Source organism: Eurosta solidaginis, chromosome 3, assembly GCF_040869045.1.
Source record: "Eurosta solidaginis isolate ZX-2024a chromosome 3, ASM4086904v1, whole genome shotgun sequence".
Classification (NCBI taxonomy): Eukaryota; Metazoa; Arthropoda; class Insecta; order Diptera; family Tephritidae; genus Eurosta; species Eurosta solidaginis.
This window is the reverse complement of record NC_090321.1, coordinates 39,018,927-39,043,692: the sequence shown is the minus strand read 5'-3', so window position 1 is coordinate 39,043,692 and position 24,766 is coordinate 39,018,927. Positions and strand designations below refer to the sequence as shown.

At 39.3% G+C, this 24,766-nt stretch overlaps 1 protein-coding gene across 1 annotated transcript in view; it reads right to left on the bottom strand.

Moving 5' to 3' along the window:
* LOC137243592 (DNA fragmentation factor subunit alpha-like) overlaps positions 1-11,191 on the bottom strand; it is a 195,973-nt gene extending 184,782 nt beyond the window's left edge. Inside the window, exon 1 of the mRNA XM_067771438.1 lies at positions 10,264-11,191. Coding sequence (XP_067627539.1) covers positions 10,264-10,320 — 57 coding nt within the window. The 5' untranslated portion in view covers positions 10,321-11,191. The remainder of the gene's footprint in view (positions 1-10,263) is intronic.
* Between the last annotated feature and the right edge of the window lie 13,575 nt (positions 11,192-24,766).

Sequence of the window (24,766 nt, the reverse complement as noted above, 5' to 3'; positions counted from 1 at the left end):
AAAAAATACTTGATCTCCCTTTGGCTCCCAATTGGCGTCAGTTAACGCGAAACAAGGATAGCCAGCGTCACTTGTTGCACGTAAGCCTAAATCTCCCCGACGGTTAAGCACCAGTTAATGGATGAATGAGTTAAAGTTTAACATATAACAGCATCGCGCTAGAAGTGACTCCAATTGAACACAAATATTCCTCTGAAGATTGCATTCTTACAACAACCTGAATAGACAAGATCAACTTTTTATAAATCAAAAGGAAATTGTATGTATGGCACCTTGCTTGGCCGGAAGGCTGCTCCAAGTCAAGAAGATACTTGATGTTCGCCCTAAAATGAGCGTTTGTTTCTTGCTATGAAAATTATTTTCATGCGTCATAAGCAGGCATCACATGGCAAGCCCTAGGTATGGTATTCTGGCAAACGACCAAAGAGTTTTCCTGAATTGCTTCAGTCATATGGACGCATGTGCGTCATGATTGACAGACTGAGTTCTTTGTACCCAACAATGTTTTTAAATGGTTTATCCGCAAGCTTTGGTTGTGGCTGCTGGAGCAATAAAAAATAAACCCTGAAGTTTTTGGAAAGTCTTCCCGATGTTTAAAATTCGTTACCAAATGTAAATACGGCAAGCTTCGTATCTAGCACCTTAATATACCGACTATTTCGGGAAGGATTTAATTTAATCACGTCCAAACTTCCAAGTTGTTCCACCCCTTATTTCTCCTTCCGTAATAAACTTGGCTTTCATAATTACAACAGTATTCGCCTCGTGAAGGTAAGGTTTACACTTGGTTTGGGGAAGCTGAATGTATTTAAAGCCCAACAACTCCTTGAATCGTCTTTAACTTGACGTTACCAAAACTTCGAAATTGGAACTTTATATTTTCCAGAAGAAAATTGTGCCTTTGGCAGGATTTGATGGGAATAAGTCCAAAACCAAAGGGCATTCCTTTTGCCAATAAAAAGCTTGATTGGGCTGAGCAGGCTATGGAATCCCATATATTAATGGTATAAGATGGGATAGGCTTTCGCAACAAGGTTAAGTTATGATATGTATGAGCTGGATCTAGGTATGAACAAAGCTCAGTGAATAAAACTGCACAAGTTTCGGAGGCAAGGTCATGAGGAAGGATAGACACTGAGTTGTTAGAAACAGATGAAGCGGAGGGCTGCCTCAGCTCCCGTTCGTTATATCGAAACAAAGTCATCCATGTGGGGTGACTTAATAAACAAAAGCGAAAATCAGCTACGCGATAAAGCGGCAACTAAAGAAGCTACGAATATTATTGCAGCACACAGATAAGTGCTCCCGCTTGTAATTTATCGAGGTGACTGCGTTGATTTCGTTTGATCATTTCCCTTCATCACTTTTCACAGGTTTTCTGTTAGTTTTTGGACCATATACATTTCTTTATCGCTTGCAATAAACCTTCAAAGCTTCGTTACAATTACTAACATGGCTTTCATTTTCAAGCAGCATGTAGTTTTATATTTTGAAACACAATAAACTTCCCAACTGTCACCTGTAAAATATAAAGTGAAAGGAAATAGCTACTGTAATTAAAGTCAATTACAAAAAATGTTAACATACTCAAACTACTTAGTACCTTTTGCGTCATCTTGAACGAGTCATAAGAAATCAACGTTAAGCTATATTTAAATGAATAAAGGTTAAGTGAAAAGTCCTTGTAATTTTACACAATACATACATTACGCCTACAAATATTTGCCTACATTGTTCTAATTTAAAACAAGTTTAGCAAAATATACATATTTAGTTAAAATAATTTGCGAATAGTTAAAGGCCTGTGGCTGAGTGCCATGTAAACACAGTTTGTTCACATATTATTTTATTCATGCAGGCAAAATTGTTTCGCATTCATTTCCACTTTCCTTACCATAGTCACCGCATTCGGTCCACATGCATAGTAAACTTACTACCTTGCTTCCGTTTTAACTAACCGTACTTCCTCTCATAGCGCTATGGCATTAACTATCAACCAAATAACTGCAAACATTGTCCAATGCAGCACTAACTACCTAGTACTGTCATTTCCTTTTTCATTCTTACCATGTTAAGCTTCCTTTGAACGCACAAACGCACGAATGGACAAACTGTAAGGGAATTTAAATAAAGTATTCATAAAAGAGAAGCATAAACGCAAAGCGCTATAAAAAAAGTAAACAAACCATTAAAATATGAAAAGTCCCCGCTGAAATTTGGGTAATTGGAAATGCTCAGCGCAAACATTGCTCCATCCACACAAGCGTAAAGCTTTGCCATGGCAGACAAACTGGCAGGCAATAAAGTGCTGTTATAGTTGACAGTGACAGTTGGACAGCGTTATGCTCCATAGTCTAGTGGTGATGATTGTCTTTGTTGCTGGCGTTGGGCGTCAACTATGCAACAACAGTTTGCGTGATGATGAGAGACTCAACAGTGTTGTCTCAACTACAGCAATTGAGATACTAATGTGTTTGGCTTTATGCTGAATATGAAGTTGACAGACTGCTTAAAAGATCTGATGCTTAAAATGTTCCGTTTTTCTCATTGTGAGCTATATTTTGTTAGCTCTGGTAAGCTCGGAATATTTACCAAACCAACCAAAAACCACCTGCTACTCACTAGGAACATGGTATGAATTGAAAAATATACGTTTTAAAGTGAGTAGAGCGATGGGATTGCCATGTAAGCAGGCTAGTTATGTTATTGTACGACCAGAGTTGCTCAGGTAAGTTTCAGAGCAAAGAGCCGGGATTCGTTGCCAGTTTGAAAAAAGTCTGCGGTAACGATTGTAAATACTTTTTTTTTCTGAAAGCGCTGCAGCATACATATTCCTTTGATAGGGAATTGGTACAAAAACCCCAAGACCTGCCGAAATATGCTTAACTTTTGGTCTGCTAGGAAAATCTCTAAACTAAGATGAAGATAACATGGGAGACAGCCGCGCAATCTACAGTTGTGACCTAGAGGTTACACGACTACCTCCAAACTGCTGCTAGTCGGGTGCAAATCGGATCAGTTGACGGAGTCACCTGTACTAATAACGTTTAAAACTGAGCTATATGTATTTCAATTATCAAGAGTTGCAACTTTTTCATTACCAACTACGACGGAACCAGTTCAAAACGGGCTCAAACGGTCTGGAGAGCGGGGTAACAGCCATTTCGTAGGACATCACATTGTTAATATTTGGTATTGTCTCATTGAATTCCACCATTTTCACTGAATCGACTAACTTTTTTATATAAAATGTCGCTTAAGAGGCAAGCCATTGCTTGATATCTAGACCTAGCTATTACGAATGACTTGAATTAATTGAGTCGAGTCTTCTGGATCGGTTTCGAGCAATAATTAATTGAATTTCGTTTCAGAATTTGTCATATTTAACTGCAAGGCACCTGTGCCCGTATTACGTTCAATGATTCGTGATGGAATCTCTTTTTTTATATCTGATATATATGTATATAGGATCGGATTATTGCAATATGTGAATTGAAATTGACAGCGACAGTTTCACAGTTGCATAGTTATCGTTTAATCGAAAATGGTTTTCAGTCCTCGAACGTAAAACGTATAACCGGCCGGTCATAGACAGCTCACAGTTCCAAAATGTCTATCACCCAATGCCAGCTAAAATCAAATCCTGTGGCAGCACTGCTGCAGAGAATAGAATCTCTTTGAAAAGACTGTTAATAACATAATCAATGTCAGCACTTTAAAAAGCAAATCGACTCTCTTAAAATGAATTTAACAAAAAACACCTCCCACAGTTTAGCCCAGTTTCTATTTGGTAAAGCTAAAAAAATTAACGCTACAAAAACAATAACAACAGCGGCGTCTTAGGACGTGTACAACATTTACGAGACGCCCAAAAATAGACACAAAGCAAAGTCAAGTTCCAACATATACACACAATTTATGAGTATTTGAATGTTGTTTATTTTTTTATAAACTTAACTTAAAGCTGTTCAGAGCCAAATTGTTTAAACATTGCCTGGCACCCAAAATTTTTAATAATGCTTAAAGTGGTAAGAAATCTGGCATAAGTAGACGCAGATAATACTTTTAGGGTCTTAATAAAAAAAAAGGTTCTCAGAACCCACTTCCAAATTAGTTAAGCTCGAATCTTCATTCAGGTACCGTATTTCCTCATAATGCTTGAGGAGGTGTCTTTTTCCTCCTGCGAGGTGTGGCCTCTTCAATCAAATGTCTGCTGGGATGCCCAAATTTCTGGGTATTCAACAAAAACTGTTTGTTCAGCAATCATTGTGTGTGTAGGTGGTATTCTCGAAACATAAGAAGACAGCCGGTAGCAGTTCTGAGAGCAGTCCCGGTCATATAAGTATAGAAGGTAACGAAAAGTCCAAAGAGTTGGTAAAGGAGGATTCAGCACTCGCTGAATTGACGGTAAACGATCCAGTCCGTTTGGGAGAAATCAAGAGGAGACAGGAGTTGCATATGATCTATTAAACAGGAGTGCAGGACTGTAAAATTTCTATGAACATACGATATTAGACTCACAAAGTGGCACATACCTTTGAAGAGAGATGACTTAGCTCACGAGGGGGAAAATAACTGGACACTGCATTTTGGCGTCACATTCTTATCAAGTTAAGCCTCGTCAGGAACAATAGATGTGGGAAGTGCGAGCTGCAAGAAGGAACGGTTAAGCACGTTCTATGTTCATTCATTGCACTCGCAAAGTCAAGGCTTCAGCTGTTAGAGACGGCAATTAAGCTAGGTCCTAGAAAACTTCTAGTATTTGCCAAGAAGACGGAAGTGTTCTGTGTCCTTGCACCTAATTGGGGTTTTTACGTTTGGTCTTCACACAAATTCTGGTAATAGTTTGGACACATTCAGTCTATGTGAAATCCTTATTGAACGGCTAGGTAAATTTAGCCTAACCTAAGCTAGTCAATGAGGTGTCTGTATCAAATTTCAAGAAAATTGCAACACAAATATGATTTTTTTGGGATAGATTTTGACCCGTGGATTTTTGCCGAAAAAAAAAGAGTTCTAAATGTTAAGAGGCGAGCATATGTACCAAATTTCAGCAAATCTCACCGTAAATAAGATTTCAAAAATCGATCCACTTCCTGGAAAGAGAACTTTTCAAATACTAACTTAATAAAAGAGGCACTCCTGCACGGGATTTCAAAAAAAATCGCAACATAGATACGCTTTATTACAATAGGTCCTCCACAAGTCTACTTTCCTCGAAGAAAATTTTCTCAACTAGTAATCTAGTCAAGGAGGTACCCCTATTTGAAACATATCGCACCATAAATGCGATTTTTTAGAATAGGTCGCTTTTGGTGCACTTCCACCAATAAAATATTTCTCAAAAATTTACTTCGTCAAAGAAGAACACCTGTAAAGAATTTGAAGTGACTCGCGTCATAAATAAGATTTTTTGGAATAGGTCCGCACGTATGGTGAGTTTCTTCCGCAACCGTAAAACCCCTTAAAGAAACACACAAAATTTCATCTAAATCGGTCCAGTCATTTAGGAAGAGTTTCGTCGTAAACACACGTACAGAAGTAATATCTATATGTATACAAGCAGACCCGGCAGACGATGCTCTGCCCTAGCATTGGTCTATCCGCATAACTTTTAAGCAGTTTTTACCTCCTACTATCCCTTTCCTTCTATCCACCTTTTCCTTATCTTTTTATTCACTATTCCCTCTGCCTATCTCTATTTCTGTGTCTCTTTCTCCCTCTCCCCCTTTTCCCTCACTTCTTTGCCGCTCCAACGATCCATATCGCTATTTCGTCTAACTCTATCTCTTTCTCCTTCCCTCTTTTCTATTATCTCTTGTTCCTCTCCATCCCTTTTTTCCCAGCCCCAGTCTCAGTTCCAGTTCCAATCCCAGCCCAAATCCAGTTCCAGTGCTAAACCCAGTATAAGTCGCAGTCTCAGTGCCACTACCAGCCTCAGTCGCAGTCCGTACTCCAAGTCCCAGTCCCAGTCAATCACTACTCAATTTTCCGAAAAAAGTGTCATAAGTACTAATCTAGGCAAATCTAGGTAGCCATATGCCCAATTTCAGGTAAATCGAACCAAGAACAGAATTTGTTCGAAAAAATCGGTCCGTGGTCCTCTTCACTGAAAAATGTAACGTAAATGCTATCTAGGCAAAGGGCTACCTATATACCAAATTTCAGGAAAATCCAACCGTGAATAGAATTTGTTCCAATAGATCAGCCCCTGGTCTACTTCCGGGAAAAAAAACATCACAGGAACGCTGTCCTATCTTAAAGTTGGATCAAAGTTGCATATGGTGTTCAAATTTTACTGAAACCGGTTAAGTAACTTAGGAATCCATCGCGGACAAACAACGTGACACGAAATTTATATATATTAAGATTAAAACAGGGAAATAATTATTTTGATACTCTAAAAAGCGTTTTGGTGCGTTTTTTGGTACGAAGACAAATATGCGAACGGCAGCACTGGTTGCATAGGAAAATCTTAAATTTATATCACTGTAACAGCAGGTATAGAGCAGCCAAAGTAGCAGGAATAATAACAGTCGAATTAATTATATTAGCAAAATATTTATAAATTGAAGGTTTTCAAAATGTTGGAGACATGGATTCAATTCTAATCGAGTTTGATTAGAATAGCACCACCCGAAAGGGAAAATAAACTAAATATGCTGCAACTGCCTACACACCCTAATTCATACTTACCTTTACCTAAAAATACATATAAGAAATAATGATACTTACCGTTTTGCATATCTATCTAAAAAAAAACCCAATTGCTGTACATATTGACATCTACTCTCCTGGAAATGTTAATTATACTAACCGAACCGTTAATATAACTTACCATTCCAAAATAGCAGCTGCTTGGTCGGCTGTAACAAGCTGCTGCTAGTTTCAGTTCCGAACTAATTCTCGCTACATACGCATATAATAACGTAATTAACGTGCTTTCAAAGTTTCATTTAAGTCAAAATTAAAGTTTTATAACTAGAAAGGAGGTGCAGTGCGGTGCAACAAATATACTAATAGACATTGTTATTTAAAAATTATATAAATTTTATACAAAGAAAAAATTTAATAAATTGCATCTTGAATTTTTATACATTGGATCGAAAGTGCGGTGTTATTTTTTCATCAAAAGCGTAATTTTATTCACAAAATTTTTTGTTCCTATAAATGAACCGGACTAAGTGTATAAAGGAAAGAATAAAATAATTTAGAACAAGTAAGGACGGGACGGGACGATCGATTGTATGGGCTATATATTATATATATCTCCGATCGAAGTGATTTTTATAAGAAATCTTCTATGATATTTTAGAATAAATATCACCAAGTTTAACGTTCTTATATTGGAAATTAAGGGAGAAATTGCCAAAAATCTTTCTATCTGAATCAGTTGTATGGTATATATACTATATATAGCTCCGATCAAAGTGATTTTTTCAGAATATCTTCTATGATATCTTAGAATATATATCACCGAGTTTCACGTTTATATTTTCTAAATTGCGGCAGGAATGACCAAAATCGTCTTATCTGAATGATCGGTTGTATGGGAGATATATGTTATAGTGGTCCGATCCTACCGCATCCGACAAATGTCTAACATAATACAAAAATACATCCTTGTGCCAAATTTCATTGAGATATCTCAAAATTTGAGGGACTAGTTTGCGTTCAAACAGACAGACGGTCGGACGGACAGACGGACATGGCTATATCAACTCAATTCGTCGGCCTGATCAATTCGGTATACTTAATGGTGAGTCTACCTTCTATATTTCTCAACGTTACAAACATCGGCCCAAAGTTAATATTCCATTTCATGTTCATGAAAGGTATAAAGATGTTTAAGTTAAACGGTTTTATTGAACACAATACTTACATTAAGCAGTAATAATACTAAAAGATAGAAAATAATTAGGTAGGTCCTAGGTACTAGTACCATCACACTCCTCATTAATCTAGGGCCTTGATCAGAAAAATAAATAAAAGCGTTGGGCGCGTGCAATTTCTAAAAACGTGAGGCGTATCTTAACCTAATTAAGGTTCAGTTGATCGTACTTATGCATATATGCAAATATTATTTGTAAAGATATGAGCGGTTGACTATCTGACGCGACCCACGCTTTTTTGCACCGCCACCGTGGTATGATGGTAGCGTGCTCCGCCTACCACACCGTATGCCCTGGGTTCACACCGCGGACAAGGCAACATCAAAATTTTAGAAATAAGGTTTTTCAATTAGAAGACAACTGAAATTTCACTAGCAAAATTTGAACTTATGCGCTCCAAAGTATTTTGACGTCACAACTGCCGCGAAATTAATTTTTTTAATGAAATTTCACTAACAAAATTTTAACTTATGTGCTCCAAAGTATTTTGACGCCTCTTCTAACGGAACTTGAATTTTTTACTGAAATTTCACTAGCAAAATTTGAACTTAAGCGCTCCAAAGTATTTCGACGTCACAACTACCGCGAAATTAATTTTTTTAATGAAATTTCACTAACAAAATTTTAACTTATGTGCTCCAAAGTATTTTGACGCCTCTTCTAACGGGACTTGAATTTTTTACTGAAATTTCACTAACAAAATTTGAACTTATGTGCTCCAAAGTATTTTGACGCCTCTTCTAACGGAACTGGAATTTTTTACTGAAATTTCACTAACAAAATTTGAACTTATGTGCTCCAATATGAGCCTAATCGGACCACAAATACGATTTTTTTTTTGAATACCTCGTTCCTTGCGCCACCTGGCGCCGATTTTTTCATGTGTCGCTTTCTATTAATGTATGTAATATGTGTTCCAAATATGAGCCAAATTGGACCACAGATACGATTTTTTGAAATATTTCGATCCATGCGCCACCTATCGGAGTTTTTTTCATATTATTGCATTGACATCGCGTTCTGAACTACATTCCAAGTTTCAAGCTTGTAGCTTATCGGGAAGTTACTTATATTTTAATTACAAAATTCGTTCACAATGGCCGTGCAGCCGGCCTGTCAAGTCAAGCTAAATAAAACCGTTTAAAAAATTATTTAAAGCGGTCATACCGTTTTTGAATATTAGCTAAAATATTTTTCACTTGAGATTTTTTTTAAGTTGTTTACTGCAAATGCTCCCTAAAGGGCCAGTTAATGGTGACTTAACCGTAACCAGATAAAACAGCTGATCGAACTAACCTTATGGAAATCAATGTAATCGATTAGTGGTGCCATTCCATAACGCTAAAGCCATAACCATAACATAGCCAACTAATTGGTTTTTGGTTTTTCCCCATATCCACAACCTAAAAATATTTGAGTTGGAGAATTTATTAACTTTTTGTAGATTTTATTTATTGTTTTGGATACGTTTTGACTAAGATACTTATTTTTTGTGGTATATGTTTGCAATTTTTTGCATTTTCTTCATTTTTATGAAATTTTCAAGATTTTTAGGTTAAGGCACCAATAACTGATGCCAATTTGATATAGATAAGTAAAAATATGGTTATGACTATGGCTTTATGACTATGTCAACTTTAAGTCGATCTTAAATCAGATCGAAAATAACAGAGAAAAGAAAAAATTTTTAAATCGGTACAGATGTTTTTCAGCTTTGAATTTACTAATAGGTCCGACACATAAGCAATATACCCGCGACTAAAATACCAGATTCAAGGGGTGTGTAGCGCAACCCTCCAGGTTGCCAGCGCAATATATAGCTTCTCCAAACCTAATTGTCAACCTCACCTATCCGCGGCGAATCCTGTTTCACTAACAGACGAGGCTCTGGTGACCCCAAGCTCCTCATGGAACTTGGGGGTGGGGTTGGCCTGAAGGTTTAATGTGGCCACATAAATCGTTCCCGAGATGGTCGGGCTAACACCTTAATGGTGCTGTGGTACCGGAGCGTACCGGATCTGTATCCGGCAAAGGACCATCACATCGATAACACTCCCCAAAGCCTTCGGAGCAACCTTATCGCTACAACAACAACAACAACAATACCAAATATATTAGCAAGTATTTTTGTTGTGCGTAATAAACTTCAATTTTACAAACGCAACATCTTGGTTGATTGTGGCGATGTTATTGGAATGCATAAGCTTGTGTTAAACGCATCTATATGAAAAATGTTATTGTACCGCGGCCTTAACGCACACAAATTCATTTTTATATACAATGTAGATAAAGATTAAATAATTAAGTATTTTTTAAACAATTTTATTTTTCATTTGTATCTTTTCCAAATAACTCTTTTTTTTATACTTACCTTGAATGGTTTTTTGTTATCCGTTTCGATTTTCGATGTTTTGCTATCTGTATCCATATTTGTTATATTACTTTTAATTGCTTTTAAGGTTTATATTTACATATGTATGTATGTTTATTTTTCCGCTGATGTTTGTCAAATACACTTACGCTTTATTATTTGGTTTTGTTTTAATGAAATTCTACTTCTCGTTCTTTCATGATTTTAATGGTAACTTTTTTGTTTGAATTTAAGCCCGCATTGTTTACGACAATACTATTATGCACACAGTTTTGTTTTTGTTATACTCACATATTCACTATTAATGCCACTGCTTCTTCTTCTACGCCAAAACTGGAGCACGCGTTGTTTGTGTGTACAAATGTAATGCACTTGAATTGTCTCGACAGCGCCCAAAATGTAGTATCAGTGCACGAAAAACAAAATGCAACAACACAAAAGTGAGAAGTATTTTTGTTTTATATACAGAAAACACGTTGCCAAAGAAGAACAACAAAAAATACGCAAAAAAGTCGAAAGACTGCTGTCAACGGACTGGCACCTCCACTCTACACTAAATACTGGCAACACAGCTACACAATCAGTGCCTATCAAACTGTGTGCATGTATTGCAAAGAACAAAAGAAATCACTGAACTAAACGTTTTTGGAGATATGTATGTATTTTGTTTTGGTTGCAGTTTAATTATTTTTATTTAATTAACTTTTTAAATGCACAATTTTAGTTTTATGTCTTGAGCCAGTTACCACAATCACTTGGCTATCAATTCACTGCATGCAGCAGCCACCAGGCAACATCCCGGAGCTATGAATTTGCCAGCGCCCTTTTTGTATTTCTTTGTTTTTATTTTCTTTTTTTTGATGTTTTCGTTTTCTTTTCGCTGCTAATGTTTACCGCGCACTTAATTTCTTACAAATTCACAGTTATAAGCACCGCCGGTGAATGACGATGCTGACTCTGCTGTTAAGCCGTTTTATAGGCTCAGATTCTGAAGTCTCGCGTATTGGGCTGGTATATGCGCGAAGCAAAAACAATTATAGAGAGTTAACAGTGGCTGTGTATGTAGTAAAACTCGCATGAATTTTTATCAGCAAGCAAAAGTAATAGCTCGCTAAGGAAGAGCACTTAACAGCGTTCACTTGATGCGCTCTGCAAGTTACTCTCGTAGTTCTCTACATACTACATATTAACTCTGTAAACGCTCAACGAACTCCCAGCTGCACTAAGCATGCATGTTCACACAAACACATTTTCATCATCGTTTTCTTACCTTCTATAAATTTCTCCACGCATTCAATAGATACGCCCCACAATTACGTTGTTCAACGTCATCACTCGTAATTGCTAGATACTCCTTGTTGCTGTTAAGTGAATCCTGGCACTGGTGCTGCACAAAACTGAAGAACCGGATCAAAGGGTACCACCGACAGTCATACTTACTTAAATGGCGCTTAACCGTCTAAACGGTTATGGCCGTCCAACAAGGCGCCCCAGTCGCTCCGCCAACCGGCGCCAATTGCTCACACCAAGGGAGTTTAAATCGTTTTCTACCTGGTCCTTCCAACGGAGTGGGGGCCGCCCTCTACCTCTGCTTCCATAGGCGGGTTCCGATAGAAACGCTTTCTTGGCCGGAGCATGATCTTTCATTCGCATAACATGGCCTAGCCAGCGCAGCTGCTGCGTTTTAATTTGCTGGACTATGTTGATGTCTGAGTATAGCTCGTACAGCTCATCATTGAATCTTCATCGCCAACGCGTAGGGGTCCATATATCTTTCGAAGAACTTTTCTCTCGAACACTCCCAAAGCCGCTTCATCTGCTGTTGTCATGGTCCATTCTTCTGCCCCATGTGGCAGGACGGGTATGATAAGTGACTTGTAGAGTATGATTTTTGTTCGCCGAGAGAGGACTTTACTTTTCAATTGCCTACCTAGTCCAAAGTAACATTTATTGGCAAGAGTGATTCTTCGCTGGATTTCAGTGTTGATGTTGTTGCTAGTGTTGATGCTGGTTCCCAAATAAACGAAGTCTTTTACTATTTCGAAATTATGGCTGCCAACAGTAGCGTGGTTGCCAAGGCGCGTATGCGTTGACTCTTTGCTCGATGACAGCAGGTAAGTACTTCGTTTTGTCCTCATTCACCATCACCATCTTCTTTTCCAGTTTGGAGTAAGCAGAACTCACAGCGCGGGTGTTTAGGCCGATGATATCACTGTCATCGGCATATGCCAGTAATTGTACGCTTTTATAGAATATTGCTCCATTGCGGTTAAGTTCTGCAGCTAGTATAATTTTTTCCAACATCAAATTAAAGAAATCGCACGATAGGGGGTCACCCTTTCTGAAAACTCGTTTAGTTTCGAACGGCTCGGAGAGGTCCTTCCCATTTCTTACTGAGCTGATGGTGTTGCTCAACGTCATTTTGCACAGCCGTATAAGTTTTGCGGGGAAACCAAATTCAGACATAGCGGCATATAGGCAGCTCCTTTTCGTGCTGTCCAAGGCGGCTTTAAAGTCGACGAAGAGGTGATGTGTGTCGATTCCCTTTACACCGGTTTTTTCCAAGATTTGGTGCATTGTGAAAATCTGGTCGATGGTAGATTTACCAGGTCTGAAGCCACACTGATAAGGTCCAATCAGCCGGTTCACAGTGGGCTTCAATCTTTCGCACAATACACTTGAAAGGACCCTATATGCGATATTAAGAAGGCTGATTTCACAATAGTTGGTGCATTTTGCAGTATCCCCCTTCTTGTGGACTGGGCAAAGAACACTTAGATTTCAATCGTCGGGCATGCACTCGTCCGCCCATATTTTGCTCAGAAGCTGCTGCATGCGCCTTACCAACTCCTCGCCGCCGTACTTGAATAACTCCACAGGCAATCCATCAGCGCCCGCACCCGACAGTCGGGTTTGTCTAAATAAAGGAAGCGGACTAATGTGGTTTGAATAAAGGTAAGGTTAGGTTGAATTGGTTGGTTGGTCGGAAGCTTTCATAGACTGAATGTGTCCATAGGTTTACCAGAATTTTGACCTATACCAAATTGAAAAACTCCGTTAAAAACTGGGACCTATGTTGTAAAATAATTTTTCTCCTGTCAAACACTGTATAACGAATTTTGGAATATTCTTGATTACGCTGCAGCTTATGTATGGAGTAAAAACTCAAATATTTAGTTTAGCAAAATATTCTTTATTGACAACACTACTTTGGTTGTAGTACTTCACAATCCAACTAATCGTGTACTTCACTTGCAGCATTTTAAAATCAAACTGATTCGTGACTCCACAGCTTGCGCTGCTTTTATACTCTCTGTTGCCTGGTTCGCCTATTTCTCTTAGGGTCTACACCAGTGATCACCAAAATTGAAACTGTGACCGTATTGGTAAGAGTAAAATCTTCGTAGTGGTAGTAGCTGTTTAGATGTTGATAAGCGACTTTTAAACTAAAGACAATAATAATATGTGTGAATAATTATTTTACTAACTGACGACCACTGGTCTAGACTTTTCATGAATAGCCCTCTCGAACAGCTGCTTACTTAGCTGTTGTTTTGCATTCATTTACTCAGAAACTATATTTCAAAATCCACGAAAGACTGGTCTCAAGAATGCGACTTATCTTACCTAAATATATTAGCATGGTTCCAAAATGCTTCAGCATAAAGATTTCATGAAGTGCTGCAACATTCGCATTGCTTCTACCCAATATGTTTAACTGAAACTAAACAGACGACCACTCTTTCCATATCCCATCCTTGGGTTGCTATCCGGAGCCTGGATATGCAAGAACATGGCTTCCCTATTACCAGCCCTAGACATAGACATTAATGTATTGCATGATTTCTGGATCCTGATTAAAATATGCTCATTGAATGTATTGCAAAGTTCCCCGATACTCCTCCTCAGGCTAATTCGTCTCAATTCGTGAGATATATCTTGAATTTCGAAGCAGTTAATGTGGGACTTATTGCAAAGTGAGTGGAAATACCTTAACAGAATCTGTAACTGTTCATCTGATATATCCAGCACCAATACTGGACTTCATATCCTAGAAACCCGGATTTTTTTGAGATTCCTAACATTTACAAACGGCTTTCAATTGCTCTCTAAAGTTCATCTGGTGCTCGACACGAGTAATAAAAGTTTTGCGAGCTTATCCGTTTAACTCAACTTATACGGATGGAAAGAATACAAGAAATTTCGGCGAGTTACCCCACCGAGGCAGCAGCTCTAACCAGGGAAAGTGAGTAATCTCATTACCTCAATCGGAGGCTTTATCGGCAATAGCAGAAGGCTGGTAAATGACCCAACACAAATGAATAAAATGGAAAATCTTTTTTAGCTTCACAAAACACAACAAAGAGGTTTTTATTGCAATAATATTGTATGGAACCCCAAAAACTGAGTGAGTTTTACACCGAATAAATATATTGTAGGCTAAACCTGAGGAAGCCATCAAGAGGGCCAAAGCATTCAAGTTTATAGGGCCGGGCGACATTGCCATTATTACGCTAAATCATCTTCGATGTATGCCTGCTTGACATCTAGCCAAACAAGTAGGCTTAATAATCTAGCGCTTCTTGCTTCTTCCACCACTATTTAATCCCTGCGTACTTAATTTATTTCTTCGCCTAAAGGATATACCATTGTTGCACCCATTAGCCTTCATTCAGTCTCTGCAGAATCGGTTCTTGGAATACTCAAAAAACTATCGACATCACTACTTTGCTGTTTTGTCTTTTGTGTGTCAGTTTGTTCGCCTTTCCGTTTGTTTGTCAGTCTTTACCTCCGTTTGCTAGTCCGTTCTTAACTACATCCGTTCAGCAGTCAGACATTTTGTCATACGTAAATCTTTTGTCATTTTGTTCTTTATTTTGGGCTGTTAAAGTTCTTAATATGTTTTAACCACACAACTTTTGTTTGCTTATATACATAGTTGGGTTTGTTATAAAGAATATTTAGCTCATAATAATGTGATATAAATTTGGATGCTCTTGATATTGAGTTCAGCCAGTTCGGGTGGGTGGGTAATGCGATTGGTTTGGATTACGTATAGTAAGGTTATTAAAACAGACAAAAATTATAGATACTTTGTAATTCCCGGTATAGCACAACTTTGGTTGGAAAATTTCCACCGAAAGGCAACAGTCATTTCTTTGATTTCGAATCGGTCCATAGCTGGCTCACATTTTCATAACTTAAAATTTTTAAACGGCTCGAATTATGAACCCGTTATGAATTTTGCATTGTCACATCACTTGAGTTCACTGCAGAGTGGTGTTGTTTAGTTGTTGCTGCCTTTGCTATTGAACAGTATATTTGTATTAATTGTATTGTTCTACTGTAGTGTGGGTTTAGGCGCAACTTGACGGGAGATTGAAGGCTGTTATGTCGCGGTGTTACAAATTTCTTATGTAGACTGTACTACCACTTACTAAGCGCGTTCTTTTCGGTTGGCAAGTCCTCAACTGAAGAAGCGATGTGCCATTGGTTCCCCTTTGCTGAGACATAGGCACGGACAGCATTTGTGTTCAATAGTTTCTAGGATTATATAGCAATTTATAGCTTCTCAAACCCAATTGCCAACCTCACCTTCCCTTTCTTTAGCAGCCGAGGCTGTGGCAACCCCATGGAAATGGGGGGTAGGGAGGGATGGCCTAGAAGGTTCAATGTGGTCATATTTCGGGTACGATAATTGCCGGGCTTATACTTTAATGGTGCTTGTTACGGGAACCTTCCGGATCTATATCCGGCAAAGCACCATCAACATCGATAAGGAGAGTGCCAAAACCTTCGTGGAGTTTCCGTATGGCTACAACAACAACAACAAAAAACCTGTTGATGCAATTAAGAAGCATTTTGATGCTGTTCTTAGATCGGACAGCATAGAACCACCTAGAGTTGGTAACTGATATTTGCCACGGCTGGATATTCGCAGAGAAAACGAGTAACCGTTTCCTTGCAACTTTGCTTGACTGTAACTTCTACACGTGTCGTTTTAAAGGACTCCTATTCTTTCCGCATGTGGAACTTTTCGAAAAGGTAAGAGCAAACAGATCACAGCATGTGGTCTGCCACTTTCAAGAATCACTTCGGCTGGTCACTTCGATTTGCAAGCATGTTTTGTGCGTCTGTCGGCTTCTTATTCCACCGCTCACTTGGGCATCTGTAATCAGTCACCTGTTCCGCTATCATGAGACCCACCACCCGATTGGAAAACGGTCAGCTTTTATCTTAGTCACCGTTCAACGGTTCCACCGCTACCTCTGAAGTATCCGTTAATCGATTCAGCGTACACCCCTTCTACTGGCCGCTTAGCGTATGTTACCCCTCTAATACTTTTACCGTGAGCTTGGGCGCTATCCACCTACTTAACGACCACAACCCCCTCCGTCAAGAATGTTCGACTCAGCAAAATAGCGCTTGTTTTCCCGCATCACATTAACAAAATAGACAAGAGTTGGCTGAGCGCTACCTGAGCCTTTTACAATGACCACCTCACAATCTGTTTACTACTAGTCTCAGCTCGCGCTGCGTTTGGACGCGAAAAGTAAGAAAACCGCTTTTCATTATTTAAAGCAAACAATTCATAACTGCGGCCAACCATTGAACGAGCCCAGAAAAGTTAAGCCAGCAGCCAACCAAGACTATGTATGTATGTATGTCCATGAGAGGGTCATATACAAATATATGTATACATGTATACAGCATTGGCTTCGTTGAACCCGATGTCTATCTGACTGTCTGCCAGCAATAAAAATAGCAATAAGAGCTATAAAAAAGTAGCAGCCACTAGAGCTACGACCGCAAAACATGGCGACGACAACAATACGGCAAAAGAGGTGACAACAACAAAAGCAACAATGCCCCATTATAATAACAACAATGATGACACAAAAAATCTTAAAATATTGATATGCATTTAAACAATGTGCTGAAAACGAGGTATATTTATAGGCGCACACAGCGAAATCACAATAAAATGAAGAAATAAAAAAGGTGTTGCAAAAATTAAACAAAAATAATACAGAAACAATCAAACAGACCCACATGAGCTGGCTGCCGAAGCAATTAAAACAAACAATAGTAGTAACAACAACACATACAACAACAATAATAGTAATACGAATAACAAAACAACCGCTTAACTCGATAAGTAACAAAAAATCAAAATAATAAAAACAAAAAATACCATAAAACTGCAACAGCAGCAAACACGCAAAACAAACAAACAAGAAACGGTAGAACAAGCAAAAAGATGTGTGCATATAAATGCGCCTGAAAGTATGTATCAATGAAAGAATTTGAAGGCATTTGTACGATTGAAATATGTTTGTGCGCCTAAATGTAGCTATGAGTAAGTTTGTTTTATGAAAGCATTTTCAGCAGGGCGGTTAAACGAGGTTGAACCGAACCGTGTTTTGAGCGAACCATCCCGTCGTCTACCGTCACTGATTTCCGAAACGTACCGGACCAAAGCAGGCAAAGGATTATCAACATTGATAAAACTGCTCAAAAACATTCGCTGTGTCTCCATATCTCTTCAAGAAGAAGAATAAGAAGGAAGATGAGGTTCATATTTCAGTTGCAGAAGCTCTGGCAACCCCTTGAATCTTTTTTGGCGGTCTTTCAACTGAATTACGAACTGAGTCGTTTTCATTTTGACATTGCGAAGCCTAACTGAAAGTCACACCAAAGTAATGATTCCATGCTAACCAAAAAAAGATTTTTCCAAATGTTTGAAGTTGCTTTGCCCGGGACTTGGACCCAGGACATTTGCTGTGGTAAGCGGAATACGCTACCACCACACCACTGCTGCCATTCAGCAAGCCACACAAAATTCCCGCCATTACTCTCGTCAAACAGTACATTAGCTCTTACGGCTGCTTCCCACAGCTACAATAGCAGCATTCTTTACCCGCGCCTTTTCCGGCTCTGTGTGTGAGACAAAACCAATATAGCTCCTGGTCGCTTTGGCAGCATGTCAGCACATAAAATATAAGAACGTGATATGGTTCCTCTACATTCCATACCTAAGTCAAAGCAGCTTTCCTAGATCAGGGCTTGGCAAAAAATATTCCATCATGATCACTGCCGACCCAGTTAATCCTGCAAACAAAATGGGAAACAGTCACCCTATGCAACACTTTCGAATTACGAGTTTCATGACCACCTCCGAATTGGTACTTATCGGATGCAGTGCGGTACAGTTAGTAGCCACACTCGTACGTACAGCGCATAAATCTTTACCATATGAAGGGCAGCGACTATTTCTGAACCACCTATTACTGAATTAGTTAAGAACACTCTGAAAAGGTCCGCAAATAGCCTACTGCTATTTCGAAAGCCATCGAAATGTACCAAGAGACAGTTGAAGGCAATGCGAGGCGACGGAATTGGAACTACTGCGCCAATACATTAGGCCAAAGTAACCGCTGTATCGGAGCTCCGAACTTGCGCTGGCTACAATGTTCACGGCAAAATCTCGAAAGCGGTAATTGGGTCGTTCTGGTTTATACTATCCATCACACCGTGCAGTACAATCTATTTGAGCCTAACATCGGGATCGGATCGGACTTTTGTATTGCTTCGGTTAGCGTGAAACTTGGCCTCTACGATGCATTTTACATCAAGCACTATGAAGAAAGATTGAATCACTTGAAGCGAATAGCATCAGTTTGCATCCTTGCTTTTAACATCACGAATGCAATGAAAATTAGTGCGTTAAACCGCAATGAGAAGAAATGACCTGGCCGCGAGCAATAACACATCAAGGAGCTCACAGACGGAGAAGAGTTTCAGTAGTAGCTGGGCATCATGTAAGGGTGAAGAAGTGCGGTCCATGGAAATTGTAAGTCAATGTGGCAGACATTGCAGCAGCCATAGGCTATAGGTAAGTGCATACGTATGTCGTAGGCCTGCTGGCACTCGACGATACGCACAGACACACAAGCGCACACAAGAATGACTTTGCTAAGGCCAACCCGCTGAAACAAAAGGAAGTCGTGATGTTCTTTCCTTCTTTTGTTTTTATTTTATTGCAACTTATTGTGGTTTTAATGGGCCAGAAAAAACGTGAGGAGCAAGAAAGAGTGGTCATACTACGGCCTTAAAATTTGTACTTTTTGAAAAACTTTGATTTCTTTAAATGCAGATATTTAAAAGAATGTTCGACTGTTTTTTGAGTTCGAGCAAATTACGGCGGTCGTACTCTCTTTCGCCTTAACTGACTTCATTGGGAAAGCTAAGCAAGGTACCGTAAAGAACAATAGATGCAATATCGAAATGAACGAAATTTCCCGGGGCAGATAGCTCAGCACGACCTACTTTGAGTGATCTTCTGAGGAAAATAGAAAATGTTAGGGCGAAAAAATTTTAAAAGGATCTGAAAGAGCAAACTTGAGATGATTCGGAGATATTAGGGTCGTATAAGGCCGTGTAAAGATGGACAGGAACACATTATGTCATTCGAAGACTCCACGTCAAAATGCTCCATGCAGACGCAACATGAAGGGGTATTCGATATATTTATACATATCACATGTCACACTGTACAGTGGCTCGGCAAAACCTCAATCATCATTGATATATGAGCTTTAGAGAACCCAATACTCATTCACCTCCTGCCAAAATATTTCGTACACCTTCAAAAGGCATAGTCGGTCAGCTAAGCTTAGCGGAACTTCTTATCTCTACAACTGCTTTCGGTGCAGCCAAGTGCGCTAAGAGTTCCATGTAATAGTTGTCCGGAACATTGCCATGGCCACGAACCAAGTAACTTTATTCCGAAAATAGTTCGATGAAATTGCCAGCGAGCGCAGATACTCCAGACTACCCTCGATTATATCGCGGCTGAATCCAACGACTTAAGTGGTTTCAGGTAGATCAAACTTTCTTCTTACACACTTTCCTCTTACACATTCTATTCCACTGTCCCAAATGGGTCCTTCTCCCTAGTTACTGATGTAGCGCTTGCACGTACAGAAAGCATTAGTAGGCGCAGCACAGTTTGGCCCATCTAGATAAAGTCTTCCGTGCTCCAGCCAGAAAGCCGCTAGCTGATAACACGAAGCCTAATCAACGTGCGAGCTGCGACCGCCTACATTCTGGATGTATGCTTTGCAAGACATTCAATGCGAAGGTAGATGTAGGGCGCCGCTGATGGGATCTAGACCAGAATACCCCATACGATGCAACCAACCAATGCACGTGATACACTGGCGACAGTGTGACCGTCCCAATAAGATTCGTTTCCGGCACAAGCAGAAAGATCATTTATCTGGTCCCGGATTGGGTTCAATACCTTCCCAAAGCAGAAGAATATAGACCAATCCCGCTGCAATGATCTGCTGGGAGGATAACAATATGTGGGAGGGATGTGACAAATTAATTGGAACTACACTGATATGGCAGCCCTTGGACAGAAAAATTCCCGAGTCGCTCCGGTACATAGAACCGGCTGCCTCGGGAAGCTGATATCAACCAGCGCTGTTCATACTGACACTAACACTTTGGTAATGCTTCTCCTCCTTCTTGTAATAATGCTTATGTTGCCCAATGTTTTTACCAAACCAGCACCATATAGAGCTGAACCGGGTAGACAACCATGTCATAAAAGATGTGAACTACTGCCCTTAGGAAAACTGCTCAGCTTCTTCCGATAGCTCCCTGTAGTATAACAAGGCATCTGAGGCCTTTCTAGCCGTATCCTCCATGATAATTTCCGGTCGAAAAGATTCCTTACTTTTAATCTATATAAGAAAGTATCATATCCCCCATCGGGTGAGTCTTGAGAGGGGGTATCTTATATCTATTCTGAAAAGAATGAGCTCCCTTTTATCAGTGGCGACAACCAGCATACATGACTCAGTCCATCCAGATATCGTGGGAAATAACTTTGCAGCCAATGCGCTCTATCTGCAACATAAACTGTTTTATTGCTACAGCCCAGAGTAGAGGAGATAGGGCTCGCTTTGTACTGAACCTTCTAAGATGGTCCGAACTTAGCTCAAACGGATGGATATGAATCCCAATATATCTCTTTAGGAGTTATTCTAAGAAAAGGAAAGAATTAGCTGCTTCCAAATCGGGCTCCTACTACATTTAACATCCAAATCTCATTGTCGTTTTAAATTTTTAAATGGAAGCAGCTTTTTCGATATAAATTGAGACTAGAAATTTCATTGACACAAATAAGAGATGGATTAAAAAAAAATGTCTCATTAAATAACTAAATTAATTATGAAAACAGAGCATGCGAATTATCAGTTGCATTCATCCCAAAGCTCACTAAAACCCAGAGTTGGTTAACCATTGGAACAAAAACATAATTCTTGCACAATTTTTTATGCCGCTAAGCTACGAAAGGGTGAGTCGTGGGTTGTAAGGTTTGTGACGTGCAAAATCAGGTTAAAAAACTACGTTTTGACATTCGCTTGATGCGCTCATCTCAGATTCCATTGCATCACTGTCCAAAATGCGCTGCGAGCGTGACACGAGTACCTTGTCCTCTTCATTTCCTACACTTTTTTTCCACCAACCAACTATCCATCCGTCGCATGAGTGCATTGCATTCCAATTCAACAACCTAACCACCAACTCAGCCACGCAAGCCAATGAGCACGTGAACTTACTTATGTTCAGAGATAGAATAAAGGCTTGCAATACTAGACGTTTGTTATCATTCAACTAAAGGGCTAAGTCTACAAAAGAAACCGAATGCGGATGTCCACGTTGCAGGTCGAGGTAAGGGATGGGTAGTTCATTCATGCGTTTTAAGTTGGATATGGAAATAGAGGAGGGTAGAAAACTATGGGGCTGGGTAAGAGCAGGTTGTAATCTCGCGCTTCTTTACAGTTGTTGGCAGATGGAGAATAGGTTTTTGAATAGCTATCTATTCGAAAATGGTCTCAAAAGGTAATTTGTCTGATTTTGCTTAGGTTGAGAGGGCTTTCAAAGAAACTATCCATGCTTCCACACGAAAACATTTTTGTCTATTGTGAATGCACTAATGAGTGTCGGGTGGGGCCACATTATCCAAGAGGATACTTTCTTTTTAGTACTTAATAAACAACTTCATTTCCCACACAAAGTTAGGTAGGGCGAAAACTTCACCTCCATTTCTTCCCTCAAGAAAATGTGCATTCAGACATTTGAGTCCGAAAGTTAGAATGTAATAAATCGACTCCATTTCCTTCTCATTATGACATCTTCAGCAGAAATAAGGATTGACCCACAGTAACTTCGTTGCCCTATTAGCATATTCTGCAGCTTTTGTAAGAAGAAATCTCTGTTTGGGTCGTACGTACTTATTTGTTAAGCTAAGATCCATTTTGGTTACTTTCCTGACTATAATATCAGCAAATTCATGCCCGAGGAGAGAGGATATACTGATATTCCTTATGGACGTGTTATAAAATACGGCAGTCATTCTTTAGAAGAGATCAATTGTTCCTATCCCCCAATTCATTGGTGCTTTTCCATTCTCCGGCTGCCAGATTCGTGTATCGATATATTAGTGTAATTTCTAGGAGCTGGAGTATTTAACTTCAATGAAAATCTGTGCCTCAGATCGTTTAATAGCAGTGCCCAAAAATTCAATATTTTGTAGCGCCTCAGTCTTTCTCACGACATCCAATTCTGGGCCACCGAAATGGCTCGAGTTTTTTTACCCACCGAGAACTATCATTTCCGTCCCTTTCATTTCTTCCACCCAGTAGATTCTTTCAAACATTAGTGACTTTTTGCTGTTCGTGCACAAGATCGACGTATGGACCGAGCGTATATACGCTTTCACAAAAGAATCGCGGGGCTTCCTTCAAAGCTGCTTCATAAATCTTTTTAATAAATTCGGTCTAGATGGGAGTCGCTTTAAAACCGCTTTCACGATCTTCAATGCGGTTTGTGGTATTACCTCCACTGTGCATTTTCAGACTTAAAGGTAGGATTTAAACCCTCATTGATTTCGAATAACAAGAATATTCAATTCTAAAAGAGTCCGCAGCGGAGGCATTATTGGAGCGATTACTGCTTTTTTTATTGTGCACTTCCAGAAGTTTCCCTTGTCTTTTACGAAAAGTCGCGAGGATTATAAGCTTCAAGTCAGCTGACCTTGAGTGCACTGCTTTAGGTATGAAGATTATCCTTACCTCGTTCGCCTTTACTTACGGCATGTGATAGAAAGGTTATATAAACTACTGAAGGATTTAGATAAAAGCTGTCACTTTGTAATTCAACGGATATAATGTGATCAGTTTCCAGCGAATGAAGTTGATTTCAAATTTTTGGCAACCCATTTGACTTTATAAGAGGGGACTTAATACTCCAAGGAGCTCTCTTTTTCGTGGAGCTTATAACTCATAATCGTCCTTGACTCAACCTGCATAGTGCTGCCAGGACTTTGTGAAGATCTTTCGGGACAGAGTTTGATTATTTATTGTCATAATAGCTGGCCTGTTAGCAGAAGCTATTGTCATAGTAACAGTTTTTATTTTTACCAAAAAAATATCTCTTCTCTCCTCTTTATTAATCTTTTATTCCCTTCTGCTCCCGATCTTGTTCCTGCCATCCCAATTTCTCTATCTTCCTCCTCCTAGTGTCGCCCAACTTTCATTTCTACTCCAAATTCTACTTGCACTCGCACTACCTTTATTTCTGCCACTACCACTACCACTTCCACTCTCTCTACAATTCTAACTCCAACTATCACTAATACTACCACTATCACTTTCACTTCGAAGTTACTTATACATACATATATATAATCTCTCTCATACATACATATATAGAATTTCTATATCAATTATTGGATAGCAGCTTAAAAAGTGGTTTATATATATCGCTGTTATTATTATCCTTTCCTTTCTCTATATTTCTTATACCTGTCCTCTCAACTCATCCATCTCCCTTTCCATCTCACTTCCACCCTTTTTTCCAATTTACTCTCGCCCACCTATTCCACACTAACTCACAGTCCCTCTCCAATTCCACTTTCACTTCTACTCCCACTACTACTCTCACTCCCATTCTAGCCCCAACCATCATTAGCACTACCACTTCCACTTCGCCTCCCGCTCTCTCTTATACATACATAGAATCTCAATAGAAAATATTGGACAGCTGGTTAAAAGAATTTTATAAATATACTAGAAGACCCGGCAGACGTTGTCCTGCCCTAAATTTGGCCTATCTGAATACATTTTAATAAGCTTTTCCCGTCTGACTCTGCCCTCCCCCCTCTTCACTTTTTCCTAATCCTTTTATTCACTCCTCCCTCCGTCTTTTTCGCTTCATCTATCACTATCTTCGTTTCATTCTATCTCTTTCTCAATCTCCTTCTCTCTTTTCTCTTCTCTCAATTCCTTCTCATTCTTCTGCATCCCTTATTGCCTGCCCCAGAGGGTGGTAGGTTTTTTTTTCCAGTCCTAGTCTTAATCCCAGTCCCAGTCCGTCTCTGGATAATATATTACTCTGTACTAAAACACTAATCAACAGCTTTCAT